The sequence below is a fragment of the Cupressus sempervirens genome, chromosome 10 (assembly GCF_028749045.1).
Source record: "Cupressus sempervirens isolate cs-2001-9-10 chromosome 10, ASM2874904v1, whole genome shotgun sequence".
Lineage (NCBI taxonomy): Eukaryota > Viridiplantae > Streptophyta > Pinopsida > Cupressales > Cupressaceae > Cupressus > Cupressus sempervirens.
The window spans coordinates 514,030,174-514,044,065 of record NC_143127.1 but is presented as its reverse complement, the minus strand read 5'-3'; the positions used below and the strand labels follow the sequence as shown (position 1 = coordinate 514,044,065).

Sequence of the window (13,892 nt, the reverse complement as noted above, 5' to 3'; positions counted from 1 at the left end):
GGTGATAGAGATGGTTTTAGTAACCATTGGCTCTTTCCACTTGTGTTGAGATCTATAAATATGTAGCCCCTTTGTGCATTTTGTATCGTTGTTTGGATACCTTCTAAGGCATGTTTACGTGCCAGATATTCTCTAGAATTATCTCTTGTTGTAATTTCTCCTGATGAACATTGGCTCAAGGATTGTATTGCAACTATTGTTGTTGCTACCGATAATACAATTGAGTATGGCTTTTGGAGGGTGGTTTTTTTCCCGCAAGGGTTTCCTCACATATATCTTGTGTTGTGAGTTTATTTCTTGAAATCTATTTTATACATGTTTATCTAGTTTGCAATAGCTTAAGGTTTGTAAGAGTTTTTCATAATCATCTCTCCTATTAGATTTAGTATTTGGAATCATTTCCACACTATGGCATCCTCTCAATTGCTCAAACAAAGTTTGTTGTCGATCATCAAAAGAATGTTGCAACTTGTGCTACAAAATTTGTTGTGGAGATGAGTTTTTTTGTAACTCCAATACAGAAGAATTAGATCTTTGTTGCATCCAAGGATTCACACTCATTCCTAGGAAATTTAATGCATTAAGAGTGCGCTCTCCATTATTTCCTTGCCTCCACATAAAAGGTGTATTTGTGCAACCATTGTCTTCCTTAATCCATAGTGGACACCTCTTTGAATGTGCTTGGATTGTATGCTTACAATAACATATTGTGGATTGCTCACTTTATCAACATATATGTAAGGTAAGATATAAGATTAGTCATATAATGAAGGATTAGATAGGATGCTTGAATGGAGGCCATAATTTTTGCGAAAATTAGGGCTCCATTGGTGGCTCTTGTTAGGGACATATGATCCTTGTGGGCATCATGAGATTCCAACTATCTCTAGAGAAGCAAATCATTCCAAACTAGATGCAAAGATAAAGTGGGTGGCCCTGGGCCCCCCAAGAGTGAACACTACTCCTTTCCTCTATCGAACGTTGAATTCTAGTTATGTAACACTTTGAACCTTGCTAAATTAGATGTCTCATTCTTATGGATAGCATTTATTGCTTTATTAACACGGTCTAACTTTTCTTCAGCCTTCGAGAAGTCATCAGGTGCACCGTGGTGTTTTCTAGATATAAGATCTTTATTGTCATGCATTTGATCAGTTATACCAGCATCTATATCAATCTTCTTTTCTTGATGGAAATCCTAGAGCTTTGCTAGTTCTCTTATAGGATTTCTCAATCAGTTCTATCCAACGAACAAGAATGATCCAAATTCCTCTGAACTTCAAGCTTTGCTACACCTAAGTGGGTAAACCTTCACCCCAAACCTGATCACCTGGTTCAAAGGTTTTTTTATAGTGAATTTAGTCTTTGTGGATTCTTAGTTGGCAAAATATTTCAAAACTGTTAAAATAAAGTTGTATGAATGCTTTAATATGTGTTTGCGAAATGGATGTTATTTGAATAAAATGAATAGTGTTTATGAATTATGGATATGATTGAATATCGAACTTCAAGACTTTAGACATTAACCAATTTTCTTAATATAAAATGCAAACCAATCCCTTATTCTACCTAGGGTGAATAGAGTCAAACATCTCCAGATTCTTATATACAACACTAAAATGACAATACTTACACCATTCACTACTTTATAGACTGAAGCTTCAATTAGCAATACAAACCTTAGTCTAGTTGAATTTAATTTCTTTGGGAAAACCAACTAGACAAAACTTACATAGACAACATTTCATATGCAATTTCTGATGATTCAAAACTTGTATTGAAATCAATTTTTCAACTTTAGTAGCAATTAATATTAAAATTAAAATTACAAAAGATAAATTTAAGAGAATATTACGAACTTCAATTTTCAAGACGAATAAGCAAATCAAGGTTCTTGGATTAAATTTGTAAAATGAGTACAAATGGTCTTCACTTATTTACAATAATTAGCATGTCCAAAATGCAAATGATATTTTATTCTTCCATTTAATAATATCTCCTTATGCTCCTTTTTAATATTATTCTCTCACTTGTTGCTTCTTCCCAATGTCTTATTTTTTTTTAATTTAATTCTTCAAATTATGCTCCTTTCTAATATTATTTGCTCACTTGTTGCTTCTTCGAAAATGGCTTGTTATTTTTTCAATCTTATTTTTCAAATAAGATAATTCATACTTTTACCCATTTATTGAGGACGTAACTTCTCAAAATGAAAAGTCATATCTGAAAATATAGGCTGCACCTCGTTTGAATTTAATAGACCGGTTCTACTTGCTAGTCTCTTCATCGCACCCCTTTTATGTTGTAATCATTTTAAAAGTGACACGGCTTCCTAAATAAATATGAAATTACCTAACTTGGTTAGTGCTTTTGTTTGGTCTGCATATTGTGCGACCTGTGAAGATATATCACCGACTGCCACATACAATGGTTTGTTTATTAAATCTGCCTGTGTGCGCATAAGACGCCTGGAGATGTTGAACAATTTATTACTGCCACGCTGGATCAGCGTCCACTTTATATTGTTCGACGGTAGATTTGTTGCGACCTTATATTATGTTTATTTTCTTTTTTGGTGCGTACATATGTGATCGCTGTGTATACTCAACTTTCATCTTTGCATATATCCGATGCTTTGCTTTAATTTCTTCTAAATTTCGGAGTATTTTTAATTTTTTTCACTGGCACACTAATAAGCTTCATTGTTTGTCTTCATCTTGTGCCATGCTTCGGTGTTGCAATTTATTGCTTCCTATTGTCTGCGGCAGTTAGACAAGGATGTGAATTCTCTCTTCATGAGGCCCCAAAGCACGATGATTCCCAAGTAATAAACACTTAGACTTCAATTAAGGAAAGAAAGCCTGTGCGGTTTCTCCAATATTTTCAATTTGTCCGCTTTTATATGCCTTAATCTGTGCTCCAAAATCCAATTCTATTCCTTTCTATTTTGGTCACACATGGCCCTGTTACGCTTTAGATCGCTGTTGCACAGTCATCGCTATGATAGCCATTGATTTATCTTTCTTACTCTATATTGTAAGCCAGGGCTCTACTTGTTACCGTCGGTCCGGTCAAGAAGTCCACGTTCCATCATGTCGGGGTTGGAAAGCCAAAAGAAATAAGTTTCCACTTGTGGCTCACCATTTTTTAAGTTTTGACCTGTGACTATATGAGTCATGATGTTCAAGGAACTCTTCAACATCAGTTTGACATCCTAAAGGTGAAATTTCATCAAGAAACTTTACCGTGGCTATATTTTCATAGCCGGCTGGTCTCAATTATTGATCCAGCACTTGCAGGCATATTTTGAATTTCTTGGTTTTTCTGTTCTATAGGAAGAGAAACTTCACGAGAAGCAATCTGGAAAAACAACTCAAGGTTTTGATCATCAAACACTGATATTCTGCGTTAAACAAAGAGAGCAAGTAAATGGTAACCCCTACAAGCTTGCATATTATGAATATTTTGTGGATTCAATGCGAGGCACAAACAAGCAACGGCAAAGCCATATGCAATATCTCTTTACTTTCTGCTGCCTCAACCAGTGCAAGAACTGATGCAACACCACCAACTGCACAGATGCTCTTTATTGACTTCTAAACTCATTCGCAAATTCTTGTCTCCATATAACGCTGAGAACCTTTCTGCAACCCAAATATCACGTGGAGAACGAAGAATTTTCTCATATCAGGCCGATTATACATCATTGCCATGGTATAATCTGAAAACACCATAACATTTGTTGTTGATTCATCGTGAAATATGCTAGCATTGGGAACATTGAATGCAGTTTGCTGAGATATGCTTTGGATCCTAAGTGAAAATGTGTATAAATCAACCAGGTTTAACCATTAATGGGAACTTTGCAGTTAAGTGCGCTTAAGCTGGAGTAGTATTGGGATGGGTGACCTCCCAGAAAATCCAGGTGTTTCACCTCTGCACGCATCACCTAAATTAAATGAGTGCGAGGTGTTCCATTTATTCTCATAAGAGATGGATTCGTGTGAATCACTACTCATGAAACACAGGTCAATGAGTTTGACTCAAAAACTGCACAGTTGAATCTTGATAGCAATATCACAATTTGACTTGCTGTGAAAAATATCTCTTACTTATCAATTGATGAGCTTAAGGAGCATTCTAATGAATGGTTCATAAGGCACAAATTTGGTCAAGGTTTTTGCAAACAGGGTTGCAAGTAGAGTGGATATAGCCATGGGGGAAACTCTGCAATTTAGCACGTTCAAGTTGGACTAGTACTGGGATGGGTGACCTCCCGAGAAATCTTGGTGCATCACCTCTATGAGCATCACCTAGATCCAATGAATGTTAAGTGTTCCATTTATTCTCGTGAAAGATGGATTCGTGTGAATCACTACTCATGAAACATGGATCAATGAGTTTGACTAAAAAAACTATACAATTAAATCTTGATAGCACAATACTAAGTATAATTTAAATTTCTGAACTTATGTGTCTAATTTTATTTAAATTTTTGCTATAAATTTCTAAACAACTTTAAGTTTTCCTAATTTAATTTTAAATATAAGAATGATGTAACTAGTCTTTTAAAATTTAAATTTCAATTGACTTTTGATTTTTTTTAAATTTAAGATTAATTGTCTTTTAGTTTCTATAATTTAAGATTTACAGGAATTTATTTAAATTGTTTGTATACTAAAATGTTTTTCGTTTCATTTTCTCTCTCTTCCTAGTTGATCTAAAATGTCAATACACAAATCACATACACAATTATCATAGAAATGCTCTCTATCGTATAAGAACAATGTGTAAACAATATTTGATGCCTAGTTAACATGTGAAAAGGAGCTGACCTATTGTAAAGTATTCTACTTGAGTGACATTGATGTCAAATAACAGGACCATCCTTAACAATCATAATCTTTCCCTTTATAATAGATTGAAAGTAGAAAAGAGTACTTAAATACAACGGTGTCTATTAAAAAATAAGATCTGAGTCATCCTTTCACATGGATCATTCTAAACTGGTATAAATATAGGGTTCTTTAAAATTGTGCTACCTTCTGTATGCATAAAATATTGATGAAATTGAAAAAGAATGTTTCATGTATGCTCATTTCATGGTCCTGAAATTTTCTTCGTCAAACCGTTGCTCCAATACACTCTTCATGAATAACAAGTTCTAAAGAAACAAATGCATTACAAAAGTGAGAAAATTGTGAGTACATAAATATTATTCTTCTGATATTGACCATAAATTTCAGCATGTACAAAAATTATAAAACTAAAAGAATCGGTCTTAAAATTAGTTTATGCCAACTACTTAGAAACCCAAAAAGCACAACCTATGAATTCTAGCTTGCTTATTTTTTAACTTCTCCATCCCACAAGTTTCAAACCAAGTACTCTGACAATGTCAATCACGTTTGCATACATAGAGCTCAGAGCTCATGTCTTTAAGGCAATTACTTACAAACACCACATCTGATTTGGTAGTTTAGCTTGTTGAAATGTTAATAAGACACCTAACAAAAATTAAAACAACCAAGTCCACAAAACAGCTAACAATAGGCAACCTTATAGCCAGAAAAGCTATAAAGGTCTGGTCAGATACGAAAGCAAGCTTCATTAATCTCAGTCTACAATACATTCTTAGCTTATAAATCTACTAGAATGAATTTAATAGAAGCTATTGGAGCAGGTAATGTAAAACTATTAGTTTGTCACAGGATAAGACCTTAAAAGTGAATGCAAGCTTATGATTTTTGAGATTTTACTGTTATAAATTTCTCCAAAAGATTGCCTACCTAACTCTCAATGTTGGACAGAATTTTAAAAATACAGAATACTAAGGCGTATACACCATTGTTTTTTCATCCATTGTATCTAAAGTTTATAAATACGTTTTTCTTGATCACACTAAAAAGAAAAACCACTTGATTTGACACTCATGTGGGACCAAGTTCCAACACGAGAAAATTGTTAGTCAACGCTGAAATGAATTAATTTCCTCCTCTTCTACATATTGCCAACTAGACTCTGAATCTGTGCTTGAACTTTCCATATCACAGGAAAACATACCATGACCAATGTCATTCTGGCATTCTGAAATGCAACTAAGCTCCTGACTGAGATATTCAGCATCAGCACTGACCGTATTGCTGCAATTTCGGTTCTGCATTATATCCTTTTTGCCTAAGTCCAGTCTTGGCATTGAAGTGTAGCCAGCAGACAATATTTGGCTGTGGCATTCCGTTATAAAGTCAGTGTCACTTTCACTTTCTATACCATAAGATTCAGCAGTAAAACTATCGTTGATATCGTGATATGGATTGGATGTTGGTTGAGATATATCAATTGATTGACTGGGCATTGAAACATCAGGTACTGAAACCAAACTGAGCATTTCTAATCGAGACAGGATACTTGGATTTCTTATCAGGGTATTTTCTTCAGAGCAAGATTCTGTTGCAGGAACAATGCATGGAAACTCCTCGTCAAATGTCATATAGCTTTTCAGTCCTAAATGTAAATTGGGAAGATATTCAGTGCCATAAGCAGAGTTTACAATGTCATGGATGTCTTCTGATGCAAGCATACGTGATGCCTGTTTTTCAAAGTAGTTGGACATGACAACAGTTTGATAGTCTTCCATTTCACCCCCCAAAGCATCTCTGCAATGAAGAACACCAAGGCAGTCTTGAAATTGATCTGTATTTGGATAAACACTTTGGTTGCTAAGTTGTCCACCCTGTATGGCTTGGCTAATATCTTGATTAGACTTGTAACACTCTGAATTCATATCATCCCTGACATTCTCCTCTACCAGAAAACAGTTATATGTACCAGACTCATGAAAATTGGTCTCAACAAATTGCTTCCAAGAATCTCCTGCTGTTATGTTTGAATGATGACTACATTCTTGTAGAGCTTTGAATCTGCAAAGAATTTTTATTCTTTCCACTCTATCCTGATTGGATGTAATCAAATTACTGCTCCTATTAGATTCTCCAGGACATTCCTGAGAAGAAAACATAATAGCTGCCTGTTTCCATATTTCATCACATTCTTGAGGTACAACATTCCTTAGACAATTCATGTTTTTCTTTGTTAAAGGACTCTCACAAACATTTTGATGAGAAAGTATTGGTGTTTGGTCAATGACATTTAATTTTGGATTAGATTCATTTTTTATAGAACATTCAGAATTTGATTTGCCCCTGGTCTCAGAAGTTACACTTTCTCTCTGCATTTTCTCCTGAGAAAGCAACAGACTTGCCCAATCCTCAAAGGTTCCATCCCATTGGCCAGCTCGGACATGATTTGACTTGCAGCTCTCTGGATTCAGATCATTGGCTATAACCTCCCCTACATGAAGAGAGTTGTTCAATGAACCAGAAACATCAAAAGTGGCCTCAACTTGCTTCCCAGAATCTCTTCCCACCATATGTGATTGTTTATATTCTTGTAAAACTTCACCAAAAATTCTAAAATCTTCTATTTTAGGACTTACCTCCTGTATATCATGGTCAAAATAGCATTCATTTCTGCTTACTCCAGATATTCCAAGACTTTTCTCACGAGAAAACAAACTAGCTGCCCGTTCCCAATGGCTATCTTCATAATCTACTTGTGACGTAACATTGATTAGAGAATTCAAATTTGCCTTTGTTTGAGACTCCTCACTATGTTTTCTGAATAATGGTAGTATTGTAGACTGTTCTGTGACATTGCTGTCTAGATTGAAATCATGTTTTTCTGTGATCTTATAAGTTTCCCTAGAACCTTCCTCACGAGAAATCAGAACAGCTGCTTGTTCCCAAAAGGCCCTTTCATCAGATGCTTTAGAAATGATATCTGTTGGAGTGATGAAGCTTGTATTCATATCAGGTTCCTCGTAATATTTTCCCTGATGCATTGATGTCTGGCCTGTGACATTTCTTTCTTGATTCAAATAATCCTCCACACGACATACAGAGCTTGTTTTCTCTTCGAACATACAAGTCTCCCTAAGACCTTCCTCACGAGAAATCAGAAAAGCTGCTCGTTCCCAAAAGTCCCTTTCATTATATGATTTAGAAATGATATCTGTTGAAGAGATCAAGCTTGTGTCGATATCAGGTTCCTTATGATCTTTTCCCTGGTACATTGCAGTCTGGTCTGTGACATTTCTTTCTAGATCCAAATCATCCTCCACGTAACATATAGAACCTGTTTTTTCTTCGATCTTATATATGTCCCTAAGACCTTCCTCACGAGAAATCAGAACTTCTGCTCGTTCCCAAAAGGCCCTTTCATCATATGCTTTAGAATTGATATCCGTTGGAGAGATCAAGTTTGCATTCATATCGGGTTCCATATGATCCTTTCCCTGGTACACTGCAGCCTGACCTGTGACATTTCTTTTTGGATTCAGATCATCCTCCACAGGACACATAGAGATTGTTTTTACTTTAATCTTACTAGTTTCCCTAAGACCTTCCTCACGAGAAATCAGAACAGCTGCCCGATCCCAGAAGGCCCTTTCATCATTTGCTTTAGAAATGATATCTTTTGGAGAGATGAAGCTAGTATTCATATCAGGTTCCTTACAATATTTTCCCTGGTACATTGCAACCTCGTCCATGGCATTTTCTTTTTTATTAAAACTATCCTCCGGATAAGTTCCCAAGCTTGTCTTCTCTCTGATATTGCAAGTTTCTCCTCCGATAACATCTAGAACATTAAAGGGGAGAGATGGTAAGAGTTATTTAGATAAGATACATGATGACATAATTTGTAAGATTCAAATCTAGAAAGGAAAGAAACCTTCCCACAAAATGCAATAAAGGCCAATTGCTGTGGCAAAGTGAAATTTTTGACACACAAAATAGGGAATAGAGTATTTTCAAAACACAACCAATCTAAATAAAGAGATTATATATTTTCAATCTTAATAAAAATTATTTCAGAGGAAAAAAGATTAAATTCTTTTTCATCTCAAATGACAGTTCACACATTTTTGAGTGGTTCAGCATAGAAGGAAGTCATACCACTAATATATGTTAATTAGACCTACCTTTGTTAAACTTTTTTTGCTTTAGCACCTCAACCTCTGTTTTGATGTGCTTCATTTCACTCTTTGTGGTAGACAAAGCTGCATGAGCTTCACTCCACAAATTCTTGTAAAGAAGAATTGCAGCGTCCCTTTCCTTGATTTCAAACTCAAAGTCATCTCTCAACTTCTTCACGAGTTCATGCAATTCAGAGATTGCCCTTTTCGACTCACTCTCTTTTTCCAGATCAGAAAGCTTTGCTTTTTTGTAATTAGTCCCCTGCAACTGATCATATTCAGAAATAACGTCAGTCATATATGAACCATCTTCTGCAACATGAGTGCCTCTCAATGCAGAACAAATGTCAGACAACTTTGACACTTGTGTTTCATAATCTGCAGCATCAATTTCTCTATAATAGCATTCGGCCAACTTTGAAACCTGGAGAGTCAATCACAAATCCTATCATCAATAAATACATATGTGAATCCAAAGGGCAAGCTGTAGTACATATAAGATCAAAACCAGATGCAAAACTGTGGCACATCCTGGGGAATGAATTTCAATTCCTATCATTAATAAATGTATATGTGAATCCAAAGGGCATCTTCAGGCAAGCTATAGTACAAATAACATTAAAACCAGATGCAAACCTGTGGCATGTGATTTTTCTTAACAGATTGGCATTTGGTGTTTGGAAGTAAAACTATATGAATCAAATAACTCTGCAATTTCTTTTTTAGACAGAACTATCAATGGATAGAGGAAATGAAGAATCAACAAGTTCAGAAATAAAGGAAAATGCCAATTAGGATTTAGAAGGCGATAAATCAATCTAATCTGATGTCCAAAGAAGCAAAATAATGATGCATAAAATTTCATTTTTCATTCCTCCTTTTCTTCTCATGTATTCACTTCTAATTTCTAAACAATATTATATTTTGCAATTTCTCAGAACCCTCTTGGCTCCATTTTTTAATGCTTTACTCCTCTGCTATGCTTTCTGATTATCCTATAGAAGATGCCTTCTTACACATCCATGCAATATAACAAAGGCTGCAATAAATGACATGAGGAGATAAATCCAACCAATTTGATGTCTAGACTAAAGAAGCAAAATAATGATGCATAAATTTCATTTTTCCTTACTCTCCTCTATTCATTTCTCAAGCCTGTTATATTCTGACTGAAACCTCTTTATTCCATTTTTTTTATGGTTTGCTCCTATGAAAGATGAGTGTTTGGGTATTCGTGCAATCTAACAAAGCTTGGAGCCATAAGGGTGCAATAAATGACATTGTTCAATACTTGATGAATGGCATGGGTGGATACCTGGTAATTCATCAGATAAGGAAAGTGAGTCCTAGTAAGAAGGGAATATATAAAGATGTTGTAAAGGTGTTGTGGTTAGTATGGAGAATGGAATGAAAAGGGTGGAGTTTGTCAGGCAAAATATCCAAAACCTGTGGATAAGATAGGGAAGAGGGGTTCTGTTAAGAGCAGTGAGGGTACAAACCAAGAAACCCCTAAGATTAATGAGGTGTGAGACAAATGAAAAGGGGATTGGAAATGTTTTAAGGCCTTCTCCAAACCATCAGTGAGGCCTTCCCTGAAGTAAGAGATCCCTACCCCCTGCTCCCAAAGGATTTTGCATTACATCAATCTAACTCTGCTTCCTTAGAAGAGCTGGTTGAGTATCTTAATCTTCTTGCTCAAAATGTTGACTCTCCACCAGGCCTTTGAGGGTCACCATAATCTCATCAAGAAGTTCAATGTTCAGATTAATAGGCTTAAAAACAAGAAAAAGATATTGACAAGAAACAGGAAGGGGGTATTAACCTCTCTTCCTTGCAGGTTGCTGAAAACTTCCAGAATTGGGATGCTATCCTCTAATTAATAAGTAGGATAAAGCCTTTACAAGATAAACTGAAGAGAATGGCTAAAGATTATGTACACATTTCCAAGGTGGCTGGAAAAGATGATAAAGCAGACCCTAGCTCTAGAACTAGGAGCCATAGAGAAAAATGCCATGAGGAGAAGATTGCACTTGAGGGAATTGTTTATCTCAATGAGAGCTTCTACGTGTCGGAATTGGAAGCTAATTATACTCTGAACAATTTGTAATTTTCTGTTCTAATCCTTTGATTTGTTTTCTGGTCTCTGATGCTTCTCAACTCTTGTTATGTTGCTGGCCGACTGTTAGTTTGCTGTTATTTTCCTTTTTGTAAAGGGTTTCAGGATCCCTTCAAAACCTGTTTTTAACCCCTTTTATCAATAACTAAAATTTGCAGCAGGCCAAGAATAGACCACAGAGTTGGCTGGATAGATAGCAAGTGGGTCAAGGTTATAAGTCTGAAACAAAATTTTATTGTTGGTTTTGAGTGTGATCCTTTTCTCAACGGTTATGGCCTAAGTTGCTGGTTTGGATTCTGGTACGGATGCAGGTTCAAGATTCAGTTTCAAAATTCATCCAAATTTTTTGCGGGTTGCATTTGGAATCGTTTTGGGTTCATCCCTGCAAAAAATATTTTTTTCCAAAAATTATGTATGTGTGTGTATATATATGCAACAACAACTAAGTCCATACGTCACTATGCTATTAGTAAAGCAACATAGCAAAATGCACCACCATATCTATGTTTCAGTTCAACAGGATATTGATTGCATCATTTAGCCATACATACAACATGATACACTTGCTTGGTCACATGCATGGAACATATTTCCATATCAAGGGGACAGGTGACAATGAAAGTAACTTTCAAAAGATACGTGCAGTTATCTGAAATCTTATTTTGTATTGGTTAGAGGATTTCTAACCAGGCTAGATCAGAAGTTGAGATTCAAATTTTAAGCCATGCATTCAAAGATGTCATATCTTTTTTAAAGACATTCCTCTATAATCATTGATATGGATGTCACCTATTATCAATTTGGATTTCCTCTATAAGAAAGTTTTCATTTTCATTCACAAATGCATAAATGACATAGAAACCATCTTTTTTGGTCTTTTTAGTGGTCAGTTTAGGGTTAGGAGGACCGAATAGACCAAATTAGGCGAAAAAAACACTTCAAAAAAGTCTAAAAAATGATTTGAGATCTAATTCAGCCCAGGTTTGGCCGCTGGGCAGAAAATTCTTCAAAATTCACTGCAAATTCTGCCCAGGTTCCTCTGACGGAATTTGCAGCAAATTTGTAGCTCTGCAAGAGAATTTGACAAGGACCAGACTTTGTACAGAATCGAACCAGACTTTGAGGATTGCTGGAGAGAATCTGGTAACTTGGGTCATGGCCCAAATAGTTAATATTCCACACCTTTTTTATTTTGCCAAGTAAACTAAAGCTTGATAATATGCTTTTTGTAAACTTCAGAAGTTAGTAGACTCAAAAATGTTGGAAGCAAGAAATAACAATGGCAGAATCTGCAGTTTAGGATCCATACTTCATCCATATTCTTCTGTTCAAATACACTATATATTAGCATGTTACAACCTACAATTCCCAAGCACCAAAAGGATACAAAATAACAAATCTTGCATCAAAGCGAGAGGACCTTGTTGCTGATACTCGAATCATTGTCACAATGAGATTTGTCAGGCTGAGAAGCAGCTTGGATACATTTAGCTGAAACACCAGCTCTATGTGTGAGATACTTGGAGAGACTGTGAATGACAGAAAGCAATATTTCAACATCAGACTCTGCCAATCTATCCGAATCGCATGAATGACCAGCAAACAGCATGAGAGAAGAATTCCAAATGTTTTCTACAAGCATGTGACAGTCTGTGACAGACTCCAACTGATCTAGTCCACTTTGATCCAGTTCTGGGTTCAGTAAACAATGCTTGGAGTTTGCAACAGAACACTGGGCATCCATCAATTTTCTAACAGCTGAAATATCATCAGATCTGTCCTCTTGCGTGTGCATTTTCTGTGAATAACCAAAACCAATACATGAAGTCTGTCCAGCTGGATTTGAAGCCCTAGAAACTATTTCATCAATTTTTCTTTGAGACCACCAATCTACACTGTCAAACTGACAACAATCATCATGGCTGATCGTAGCATGAATACCACATGGTAAGCAGTCACACTTTCTTTTCCCACATTTATTCTTGCTCTCTATAAGAACACCTGTGACCTGAGGTATAGAGACACTTCCTGTGTTTTCATAAAAAGGATAAGAGGACATTTTACTTCTAGGTAAGAAGGAATCTTCTGTCAAACTGCCCTGATGTGGAAAAAAAGCAGTGTCAGCGGAAAAATCGCCTTGGACAGGACTACACCAATCGTCAGTAGCTCCTTCAGAAGACAACTCAGAGACCTGAATGGATGCCTGAAGTTGATTGTGAGGCACCTTGCAATTCATTTTTAAATTTTCCTGGTGGCTGTTGCTGGAGGTACTCCTACAAGTCGAGCATGTGAATCCCCAGTTGTTTTCTGAACCAGAAACCGTCGTGGAGCTCTCCAAGGAATCTAAAGCCATGACCATACAGGACAAATATTTAAATAATGATAAAAAATAATAAGACATACCTGACACAGAGATATTTAGTTTTAAATTTTTAATACAACCCCGCATTTAATAATACAAACTTGAATAGTATTGTATGCCAATTCAATAGAGGATATAAGAATTTTATTAGTATAAAGAAGCACAGAGTACAATCACTTTAGAATTCATCAACTGATTTAAACTTCTGCATATTCTAAACCTGGAGTAGCAGGCATCAATGAAGGAAGAAATCACAATGACTTTAGCCTGGAGTAACAAGCATGTAAAATTATTCCTTATGCTTCTTACCAATCATTTGTATTCTTGATCTGTACTCAGAAATGGAATAAGCCAAGGCAGAATGCTATTCGTCTTTGCAA

The 13,892-nt window shown here is 35.8% G+C and overlaps 1 protein-coding gene across 3 annotated transcripts in view; it reads right to left on the bottom strand.

Moving 5' to 3' along the window:
• Nucleotides 1-5,715: 5,715 nt before the first annotated feature.
• LOC149534912 (uncharacterized) overlaps nt 5,716-13,892 on the bottom strand; it is a 53,138-nt gene continuing 44,961 nt past the window's right edge. For all 3 annotated transcript variants that reach the window (XM_089806873.1, XM_089806871.1, XM_089806872.1), the window contains 3 exons: nt 12,571-13,493; nt 9,041-9,458; nt 5,716-8,697 (listed from right to left, as the gene is read on the bottom strand). In XM_089806873.1, the coding sequence (XP_089662999.1) occupies nt 5,969-8,697; nt 9,041-9,458; nt 12,571-13,493 (4,070 nt within the window). In that variant the 3' untranslated portion in view covers nt 5,716-5,968. The remainder of the gene's footprint in view (nt 8,698-9,040; nt 9,459-12,570; nt 13,494-13,892) is intronic.